General features: G+C 41.5%; 1 protein-coding gene across 1 annotated transcript; it reads right to left on the reverse strand.

The window, feature by feature from the left end:
• Positions 1-1,154: 1,154 nt before the first annotated feature.
• LOC112840535 (endogenous retrovirus group K member 25 Env polyprotein-like) lies at positions 1,155-8,823 on the reverse strand. The gene is made up of 2 exons (XM_073903988.1): positions 8,348-8,823; positions 1,155-3,514 (listed from the first exon to the last, which is right to left on the reverse strand). The coding sequence occupies exons 1-2, from the start codon at positions 8,501-8,503 to the stop codon at positions 1,994-1,996; spliced, it is 1,677 nt and encodes a 558-aa protein (XP_073760089.1). The 5' UTR covers positions 8,504-8,823; the 3' UTR covers positions 1,155-1,993.
• Positions 8,824-11,583: the final 2,760 nt, after the last annotated feature.

Here is an 11,583-nt window from a genome sequence, read left to right on the forward strand (position 1 = left end):
AAGAAATACTCCAAACTCATCACTTTCTAATTGTTTAACTACATTTTACTGTAATCCATGATCTAGGGGTTATTTATGTTTATTATATCTCTACCGTGGAGATATTATATAATGGTCTGCTACTGCACATCTCTTTCCAACTCCACATTTAGAGATGTCATGTTGGTAGCTTGAGACTGTCTGTGGTGGGAACATTTACATCATGGAAGTTGGCAAATGCTATAAACCAGGGTTTATTTTCCCCAGAGACCATTGTTCGAAATTAACCAACACACCACTGGAAAAAACTTTTTGCAATTTATATTACAGAGAAAGGGCTAATCTCCCTATATAATGTGCTCCTGTAAGCCAAGTATAAAAAACTATTCCCCTAATAGAAACATAAGAAAGGTATGAAGTGTCCATTCATAGAAATAAAGAGGTGCTCTGTGTCCGAAGAGAAATGCAAATCAAAACCATACTGAGATATTATTTTTTACCTATTAAAGTAGCAAAAATCCAAGTTTAATAAAACTCTTTTGGAAAGGCTGTGGGGAAACAGGCATTCTTTTACATTGCTGATGAGGATAAAATTGGTATAACTGGAAGGCAATTTGGCAATATATATATATAATTACTAATACATAGACTATTTGACTTATCAGTCCTGTCTCTGGGAATTTATCCTATCATATACTATAGAGTGTTTTTGTTTTTTAATAGCAAAAGATTGGAAACAACACAAATGCCCATCCACATGGGCTGGTTTAATAAATTGTGGCACATTCATACAGCGGAATGGACTGGAACTGTAAAAAAATTGAAATCATTCTCCAAGTTGAGTTTGGAAGAATCTCCAAGTTGCATTTTACCCCTCAGTTTTATTGAGATATAATTGACACGTAACAATGTATTTGTTTAAGATGTACAACATAATACTTTGATAAATGTATATATTGCAAATAATCACCACAACAGGTTTAGTTAACATCCATCACCTCATATAGTTACAATTTTTTTCTTGCGATGGGAACTTTTAAGATCTTGTAAGATCTTAGCAACTTTCAAATATATAATATAGTATTGTTAACTATAGTCACCATTGTCAACGTCTAGTGCGTTGGGGTCCCTGGGTAAGGGCTGCGAAATCACCGGGACACAGGGGATGCAGAGCAAAGGCAGCACTTGCGACTGCATGCTGTCGTTTATTTTCCACATAGCTATATACTTGTAGCAATCAGGTAAGCATAACAATATGTACTTTCACACATAATGGGATTAAACTAACATCCTTGAAGAAAGATACATTAAAGAATTCTCTCAGCCACCCTTCCTCTGGAGACAGCATGTTCTTGTCCTAAGGAGGGACGCCTCTAATCTAGGCAAGAGCCACTTCTTGCAGATCCAGGCATTCAGAACCTGCAACATGAGATAAGGGGAAGAGAACATTTTCTCCTCCTTGCTCAGGTTTGCCTGGCTTTCCTAACTCTCACTGCAGTCCTTGAATGACCCTGGCTCGCAAGGGGCCTGCAAGCCTATGCCATCTTATTTCCCCCTTTTTTCTTTTGTTTTAAAAAAATTGCCTTCCAGAGGGTGGCCATAGAATTCTGGGACGGTTTTATATAGCAGAAATGTAGCAGCGTAAAGCATAAGATAACAACTAGCAACACAATGCCCATTCCTCCAGCAGTATGCCCTAAACTCTGAATGATACCTTTTGGGTCTAATCCCTCAAGTTGTTTAAGGAACAAGTCTGCCAAAGTGGCAGCATCTTCGGTCTCAAATGGTCTACCAAAGATCTTCTGAATATTTGTGTGCAGATTATTGATCATGTCAACCGCCGATGAATTACCTTCTAAGTATCTTTGGATAACGCTCCAATCATGCTGTGACTTATTATATTTTAAATTGGTAACATAAAAAGTCGTAGAATTCCAATCGCAACGAAGCCAAATTTGCCTCTCTAGTGTCAATACCTTCTTCTCTAACCAGCCCACTGTCTGCCTAAGGACATCTATTTGTGTTGCAAGCGAGTATCAATCATAGTTTGTGAAAGCCAAAGATCCCGAGAGTCACGGTGCCAATTTTCCACAAAATGTTTGGTTTGCAGAGAGGTATGTAATGCTATACCTGATACTGCGGCCAGCGTGGTAACTGTGATTAAGCTTAAAATAACTGCCACAATAATGCCGACAAAACGTTTTGTACGTTTCAGCATCTTTTTGAAAAACTCCAAAACTAAGGCGTCCACGGGATTTTGGGCCCACAGCCGTTCTAGATTCACCGGAAGCCAAATGTGAGAACGTTGTTGCAAAATCATAAGAGAATATCCCGGTTCAAATTCTATAGAATTATTAATACAAGAGTACAGTCGACATCTGGTACAGTTAATTCCATTATAGAAACTAAAGTTCCCAACCAGAAATAGATATGGCAGAGGTACACAAGCAGTTACATTCATTTCTTTAAAAATAGTGAAGTTATAAGTTGACGCAGAGTTCGCTGTGCCAGAAAAAGTTCCATTGTAAATTCTAACAGTCTTAAGCGTGGCTGCAATTTTCCATAAGTGTGTTTGAATATGATCAGGAAATTTCTGATGTGCTACACGAGGATCTGCAATGCCGCCATCTCCCCAGGCCATCAATTGATGATTTACCATTGGCTCACTCCAGTTGTTCTGCGGTGGTATCCTATAAGTTAAAGATAAATCACAATGTGTTTTATTCCATTCTGAGCAATTCCGAAGAAATTGACCATATGGCCCCCACATAAGCAAATTCTTGTAAAATTTTGCAAACTTTCCAACACATTCCTGCCATACAAACGGCTTATAGGCCAGTCTTATGTATGTGAAGTCAGGACAGACAGGAAATGAGGGGAACTTATCAAATGTAACATTTCCCCATGTCATGTTAAGAGACCATGCCTCAAATCTTTGTAAATGAGTTCGGGATCCATTAGACATATCGCCGGGTAGGATCCAGTTTTGCCAGTTCATTTCGGCACAGGGAGAGGGGCCAAGACAAATGTAAGGACCATCCCCTTTATGTAGAAAATCAAATAGGGAGCCATCATCTTGATTAAGGTAAGTAAGATTTTTCCAAGGGGGTGAAAGTATCACTGGGGAAGTATAAATAGGAATATCCGCACTTCCCCAGGGTGCAGGTTCCATCATAGGTGGGTTGGGTATATAGGCCCAATAGCTTACATCTGTTGCTTCAGCGGAGGATGATACAGTAAGTAAAGCGCACATGGCCAAAAACAAATTTTCGGGTGTGCAAGCCTTCCCTGTCCGCTGCAAGATTTTTTGCCCTTCCCCACCAAGCCTTTTAATTTGTCCCCAGGTAGGCAAAACAGTAGCAAATGTTTGCCGACGGCGATGTCGTCCCCCCAAATTTAGGTGTGCCATGGCCTGTATTGGAAGTTCATCGTGGTCTGGATTCCTTGTTCGTCGCCTGACAGGATACGGTGCCGTTCGAATTGGTCCTTGGCTGGATCCACCTCGCGGGGAGCCAGGAACAGGTCCGTCCATCCTCTGTGGAGACATAAGCATAACCCTTCCCTCTATAAAGTAATAGCCCTGGTTGCCATTCTGCATCTGCAGCCGGTTTAAACCATATTTTTTCATTTAACGGAGGAGGAGCAGCCTCTCCCTCTATGAAATGCTTTTCTGCTCGGGAAAGAATATCTCCTTGCGGAAGATTCAAGAAATTGAGTGTAAATAGTGCCTGTATCAAAATAGAACGCGCATTAGATTGAGTAAATGATAATATATGATCCTTTTTCCTCCTTTTTAATTTTTTTAATTTGTAACTTTAAAGTACCATGCGTACGTTCCACAATAGCCTGTCCTTGGGGGTTGTACTCAATGCCTGTTTTATGCATTATACTATATTGTTTACAAAAGGCTTGAAATTTTTTGCTGCTATATGCAGGGCCATTGTCTGTCTTAATGATAGATGGTAGGCCCATCACAGCGAAAGTTTCTAATAGATGGGTGATGACATGTTGTGCAGTTTCACCAACTTGTGCCGTAGCCCACATGAAATGAGAATAAGTATCTATTACTACGTGCACATAAGAGAATCGGCCAAACTGCGCCACATGAGTAACATCCATTTGCCAAAGTTCATTGGCATATGTGCCTCGGGGGTTTACCCCAGCTTTTGTAGTGCGCAGATGTAAAGGTCTACAGATTGGACATTGCTTCACGATAGATTTTGCTTGACGGTATGGAATTTTATATTGAACATGTAACCTTCCGGCATTGGTATGCAATAAATTATGTTCTTCCTCCGCAGATACAAAAGACACCAAAGCGTCCACTTGAGCATTACTATGTGTCAATGAACCAGGAAGATTAGTATGGGAACGAATATGAGTCACATAAATACGAGCATTCCGGCTTCTAAGCAAAGTTTGCAAAAGTAAAAATAGGTTAAGTAAATTGGACTTATGTGAATGTACAACAGCAGTGTATATATTTTTAAGGACTCCTACAGCGTAAGCAGAATCAGCGATAATATTTACAGCGGAGGGAAAATCCTTTAACACCTGAGTAATGGCGAACAATTCATTTTGTTGGACTGAATTAAAGTCTGTATACTGAACCCAATATTTAGTAGGGGTCCAGTAAGCACTTTTAGTTTTGGAGCCATCGGTAAAGACCGTGGGTGCATCAATTAGGGGCTGATCACTGATGATATCCTGAATAACAAACTCTTGTTTGCGAAAACAGTCCCATAATTTTCCTTTGGGAAAATGATAATTAATTTGACCAACATACCCTGCAAGAGCAATTTGTAGTTCTTCCATATTTCGTAACAAAAATGAAAATTGATCCTTGGACAGGGGGATAATAATGTCCATAATATCATAACCAGTTATGGTTATAGCCCTGTCTCGAGCTTGTTCTATCAGATATGCTATTTGAATACCATAGGGCGTAATATTTTTTGAAAAATGATGTTTAGTATAGATCCATTCAATGGGTAACTCATTTTGACCTAGTATAGCCGTGGGATATTGCCATGTATGAAGAATATACAATTTTAGAGGCAAGGAGGGATCAATTCGGGTTAAGAAAGCAGATTTAATTTTTTCCTCTACAAACTGTAGTTCAATTTCGGCTTCAGTAGTAAGTTGTCTGGGGCTATTGATATCAGGGTTTCCCTGTAGGGTTTCAAATAAGTTATGCAATCGGTAAGTAGGGATACCTAGAGAGGGTCGCAACCAATTAATATCCCCTAATAGTTTTTGGAAATCATTTAAAGTTCTCAAGTTATCCCTACGAATAGCCATCTTCTGTGGCCTAATTGTATTTCTTTCTATCACATATCCCAGATAATTGATGATATCTCCTTTTTGAATTTTCTCTGGGGCAATTATTAAGCCAAAAGGAGCAAAGTACTCAGGTAATAATTTTAAAATTTCATCCAATTCATTTTGATGAGGGCTAGCGAACAGGATGTCATCCATATAATGAGATATGTATACATGGGACCACCTTTGCCGTACAGGGCGCAAAGCAGCATCAACATAAAGCTGGCACATAGTAGGAGAGTTCATCATGCCTTGAGGTAAAACTTTCCATTGGAACCTTTGATGAGGTCCCTGTCTATTTATAGGGGGAAGGGAAAAGGCAAAGCGTTTTCTATCATCTTTATGCACAGGGATAGTGAAGAAACAGTCTTGCAGATCAATAACTACAGTATGCCAACCTTTTGGTAAGACAGCTGGCGAAGGTATACCAGGCTGAAGGGCCCCCATAGGGAACATGGAGTTGTTAACCCCACGTAGATCAGTAAGTAGACGCCATTTACCTGAGGTCTTCTTTATAACAAAAATTGGAGAATTCCACGGGGAAGTGGAATGCTCAATATGTTGCTTTTGCAATTGTTCTTGAACCAATTGATGGGCAGCAGTAAGTTTTTCCTTGGTTAATGGCCATTGTTCAATCCACAAAGGATCTTCAGATTTCCATAAAATTTTGATGGGTTCCATCTACAATTAGAATTCGAGATGAGCTCCCCACTGCTCTAGGACATCGCGGCCCAAAATATTTAAAGGAACATCTAAAATATATGGTTTTAGGACAGCCATCTGACCATCCTGGGAAGTAAATGTCACGAACTGAGTAGCTAGGCCGATACTGTGAACGGGAGTATTGCCAACTCCTTTTATGTGACAAGGCACAATAGTATAGGGGAGCTTCTCAGGCCAATCAGCAGTCTTAATAATAGCGATGTCTGATCCAGTATCTAGTAAAACAGTAATATCTTTAGTATTCAATTTAACTTTCATCAAGGGCTGCATATGAGTTATCTGTGTAGTCCAAAAAACATTTTTTGTGTCTGTACTACCGAATCCCCCATGTCTAATAACAGTAGACTGACCGACAGAAAGGTAAGGTAATAACAATAATTGGGCAATGCGTTCTCCTGCTTCAAAAGATATATCAACTAGGGAAGACATAAGAATTTGGATTTCTCCCATATAATCAGCATCAATTATGCCTAAATGAACTGTTACTCCCTTTGATGTCAGGCTTGAGCGTCCAGTTAATAAAGCAAAGGTGCCAGTTGGCAAAGGTCCATAAATGCCAGTGGGCACTCTCTGCGGTTTGTCCCCTCCTTTTAAAGTAAATGATTTTATGGCTGGTATATCCACTGTGGCGCTGTGTTGGGTGGCTGGGCTAAGGGAGAATATAGTTGGTTTCCCCTGTTCGTTTGTCCTGGGCCCCGGGGTAGGGCCCGAAATGGAGTTTCCCTGGTGCTTCTCTGCAAAACTGGTATTTAGTTTAGCACGACATTCTCGAGCCCAATGCTTTCCCTTTTTACATCGTGGACAAATTCCAGGCCCACGCCCTTTATCAAGTTTCTTCCCTTTACAATTCTTTCTCAAATGTCCTGGTTGCCCGCAGCCAAAACATTTCATCTTATCTAGTTGTTTGGACTGCAAGGAATGCCAAGTAGTGGCCATAGTTTCAGCAAATAGCTGCATCTTTCGACTTTCTGATGTTACATCCTTACAGGCCTTCATAAAAGTGTTAATGTCTCCTGTATCCTTAATAGGTAATATAACTCTCTTACAATCCTCATTAGCATTCTCATATGCTAGTAACCTCAACAATTGTTGTCTAGCTTCCTCTCCAATAACAGTTCTTTCTAAAGTTAATTTTAATCGTGATAAGAATTCAACATAAGGCTCATTAGTCTTTTGAATAACTTTAGTCCATGATCCATAGTGCTCCCCTGTTGGCCGAATACGTTCCCAAGCCTCTAAACCTATCTCCCGCAATTGCTCATGAATTTCTTCAGGGGTATTAACCTGAGTAGCAATATCAGAATATTGACCTATCCCTGCCAACATTTGATAACTTATAACCTGTATACGAGGGTTAGGACTTAATGCATTCTGGCGAGCCCAATCCATACATAGTTCAGAAAACCACATCTGCCATTGCAGATACTCAGGCTCCTTCAGAAGGGCTCTACAAAGGACCCTCCAATCTTCAGGAGAGAAATTATTATAATGTCGAGCTAATCCATTAAGTAGCTCCTTCACATAATGTGACTGTGGTCCATATAGAGACACTGCCTTTTTCAAGCGACCGATATCCTCTATTCCGATACCTTCATAATATGGCGCTTGTGCTACTCCCTGGACCGGGGGAGGCCTAATAACAGGAAAAGCAAAGACAGAATTACCAGCCTCGCTCTCATCATCGCTATCTTCTAGCGCATCAAGCTCAGCCAAGGCAGCAGAAAGGAAAGGATTCTTAAGAGAAAGACCTGGTGCGGGTGGCAGAGGTGGAGCGGAGGGTTTTTTAGGGGGCTTCTTAGATCCCTCTGCTATAGCTAGAACCCGCTGGAGAATCTTTTGTAAGTGCTCCGTCCCGGAATCCGATTTTACTTTTGGTTTTGTTTCAATGTGGCCACACTCACTCGGTTCCTGAGACGGTGCAAGCTCAAAAGTATCTCTTACTACCGCCCTTTTTTCATCTGTATCAAGAGGAAGATCTTGTATAGAAGGAGCCATCTCCTCATGAAAATTCCCAACCGTGCGGTCATCCTCCATTGCCTTAAGTACTGTAAATATAATTGACCAGATGGACCAAAATCGCACGGGAATTTTCTCTCCTTGCCTCATCGCCTTTTCGACATTATGTCGAACCCGCCGCCAGCTATCCATATCCAAAGTACCCTCGTCTGGAAACCAAGGATTCCATTCTCGAATTACTTTCAAACACATCTCAATATCAGTAGAAGCAACAGTAATGCCATAGACAGCAAGTCAATGCTTCAGCATTCGAACATAAGGAGTAGAAGTTTCTTGTCCCATAACCCTGTTATTTTAAGTTACTCACCCTTCCTGAACGTCCTTCAGGGTCCCTGTTCGGGCGCCAATTGTCAACGTCTAGTGCGTTGGGGTCCCTGGGTAAGGGCTGCGAAATCACCGGGACACAGGGGATGCAGAGCAAAGGCAGCACTTGCGACTGCATGCTGTCGTTTATTTTCCACATAGCTATATACTTGCAGCAATCCGGTAAGCATAACAATATGTACTTTCACACATAATGGGATTAAACTAACATCCTTGAAGAAAGATACATTAAAGAATTCTCTCAGCCACCCTTCCTCTGGAGACAGCATGTTCTTGTCCTAAGGAGGGACGCCTCTAATCTAGGCAAGAGCCACTTCTTGCAGATCCAGGCATTCAGAACCTGCAACATGAGATAAGGGGAAGAGAACATTTTCTCCTCCTTGCTCAGGTTTGCCTGGCTTTCCTAACTCTCACTGCAGTCCTTGAATGACCCTGGCTCGCAAGGGGCCTGCAAGCCTATGCCATCTTACACCATGCTATACATTACATCTCTAGAACTTGTTTACCTTATGACTGACTGGAAGTTAGTACCTTTTGACCACCTTCACCCATTTTGCTCATCCCCCCCACCCCTTGCCTCTGGCAACCAGTGATCTGTTCTCTGCTTCTATGAATTTGTTTGTTTGCTTGCTTTTTTAGATTCCACATATAAATGAGATCATATAGTATTTGTCTTTCTCTGTCTGACTCATTTCACTTAATGCCCCGAGGGTCCATCTATGTTGTCCAAATGGTAGGATTTCCTTCTTTTTTATGGCTGAATGGTATTCCATTATATATATATATATTTTTTTCTTTGTTCATTCATCAGGTTACATTATTAAGTGAAAAAAGGCAAGGTTGATATCAGAGTGTATAGTACATTCTCTTTTGCATAATGAAATAAAAATATAGTTGTATATGATTTGCATAAACAAACTCTGGAAGGATAAATAAGAAACTAATAAAAATGGTTATAGGGGGAGTTTGCTGGGCAGAATGTGGGAACTGGATGGGGGAAAACAGGGTGAGAACAAGACTTTGTATTATCAGGGTGGCTGATAGGTGGCTCAGTCAGTTAAGCATTTGCCTTCAGCTCAGGTCATGATCCTTGAGTCCTGGGATCGAGCCCCACATCGGGCTCCCTGCTCAGCAGGGAGCCTGCTTCTCCCTCTCCCTCTGCCTCTCCCCCTGCTTGTGCTCTCTCTCTCTCTGTCAAATAAATAAAATCTTTTTTTAAAAAAAGACTTTGTATTATCCTTTTTACACTGAAATAAATGTTGAACTATGTCAACACACTACCTTTTTACAAAATTAAGTGAAAAGAAATAAAAGCTTCACTAAAGAGCACCTGGTTCTTTGATTCACCGGACACTCAATAGTTATTGAGCAGTGACCGTGTGGCAGGCACTGTCTCAGGAACTGCTCCCAGAAGACAGCACCAGATCATATAAGTTGTGATCTAAAGCTAAGAGTTTAGTGGTTGTCTTTAGTCTCATAAACCACTCTTGAAATGCCACATCTTCTCTTATGCCCACCCAGCAGTGTTCTCTCATCCCATTTGGTCTCATATTCATGACTTCAGCATGGGAGGAACAACTCCCAGGCCCTTCAGGTCTAGGGACAATTTAATGCTTGTGTCTTTGTGTATGTGTTCTGTCAATGTTTTCACATCTTGGTTGCCTTTCTTTTTGAGTGTGCTGTTTAATGTAATCGATGGAACTTGATATTTTACAAGCTCAGGGCTTTAATTTTATGGACAGTGAACAAAATGGACAGCGATTCCAGTGAATTTACATTCTAGTGCTGGTCCGGGAAGGACTTTGTGAGGAGGTGATATTGAGCACAGACATGAAATGTATAAGGGGATGTGCTTGTCAGTATCTGGGATTATGCTTATAAATGCATAGTAATTATTATTTCTGCTGCCCTCGGGGGGATTGCAAAATTACACATGCACACTCGCTCACATTTACCCTTATTTGTGAGTATATACTGCGCCGAACTAAAGGCTATGTCCTACTGATGGCATATCTGGTAATGATGGTAGGTTTGAATGGAGTAAACCATCTCTGGTTTCTTGCTCTGGCCCCCAGTAACCAAGGTCACAGCAGACATTAGCTAGGCCTCTGGCTTTGATTGATGGATACACCTCTGGGGGTGGGGGCTTTATCCTCATTCCAAATGAAGCTAAATGGCCCATAAAATTAAAGCCCTGACCTTTTAATATCAGATTCTACCAACCAGAGTAAACAACACACTCAAAAAGAAAGGCAACCAAGATGTGAAAACATAGAGAACACAGAGGAGAATAAAACATTCTATTATTACTAGACCTTGACATTCACGGGGGATACTTTTACCATGCTGAGGTCACAGATATGAGACAGGTTTGGGGGAGAGAACACTGTTGGGTGGGCATAATGTTGGGGGTGGCACATGAAGAGTAGTTTATGTATGTTTGAAGAAACTCACAAATTCTTGAGCTTTAGATCACAACTTACATGATCTGGTGCTTGTTTCCTGGGCTCCTGCAGTACCCATGCTCTCTTTTGTCCCAGCTCCTATAGCTCCTATTGCATTTTCCCTTTTCTGTGATTGTTGACTAGGTGGCGAGCTCCTGAGAGGAAAGTTCTGTACATATTTCCTCCATATCCCTAGCACCCAGCACAGCCTTGACATTTAGAAGTCTCCATTGAAAGACTGGTAGCGACATGTCCCATGAAGCAAGAAACTGGATAACCTTGTAGCTATCTCTTTGGTTTGTGAGATGTGGAGTCCAAGAGGCATGCTTTGTTTTTCAGTCGGGTGGGCTGATGGACCGCAGGGTGTTTGTGGTAACTGTTAAGATTTCCTCCTCCCAGTTAGCCTGCATTCTGCATGTACCCACAGTGCAGCGGGCTCAGCACAGCTGACTGTGACAGTTCTCAGCTCCTTGCCAGCTCGTTAGGCTCTCCCATGAATCTGTCCCAGAGTCTCCCACACCCTGCGATCTGACGGTAATCCAATCCCCTTCCTTAGACTTCTCTGATCGCCCGCCCTGTGTTTTCCTCACCTCTGTCCCTTGCTGTCTGAGCTTCTCAGACTTCAGCAGCCATGCGGGACTAAAGCAAAAGTGAGTTCATCCACAGAGCATGTGCCGGAGCAGCCAAGTACTCCAGGTTTGAATAAAATGACCCAATCTGTTTGGTATTCGCTGGGCAGTCACACAGGGACATGTCCATTCTGGGATGTCCCTCA

The sequence above is a fragment of the Callorhinus ursinus genome, unplaced genomic scaffold, assembly GCF_003265705.2.
Source record: "Callorhinus ursinus isolate GAN/ISIS: 27379988/994484 unplaced genomic scaffold, GSC_fseal_2.0 scaffold19, whole genome shotgun sequence".
Taxonomy (NCBI): domain Eukaryota; kingdom Metazoa; phylum Chordata; class Mammalia; order Carnivora; family Otariidae; genus Callorhinus; species Callorhinus ursinus.

Excerpts from the sequence above, each read along its gene's own strand:
- LOC112840535 (XM_073903988.1), bottom strand. The coding sequence starts at position 8,503 with ATGTGGAAAATAAACGACAGCATGCAGTCGCAAGTGCTGCCTTTGCTC. Across the intron at positions 3,515-8,347 it reads CTGAAGGACGTTCAGGAAGG|AGGATGGACGGACCTGTTCC; the intron begins GTGAGTAACTTA and ends ATGTCTCCACAG.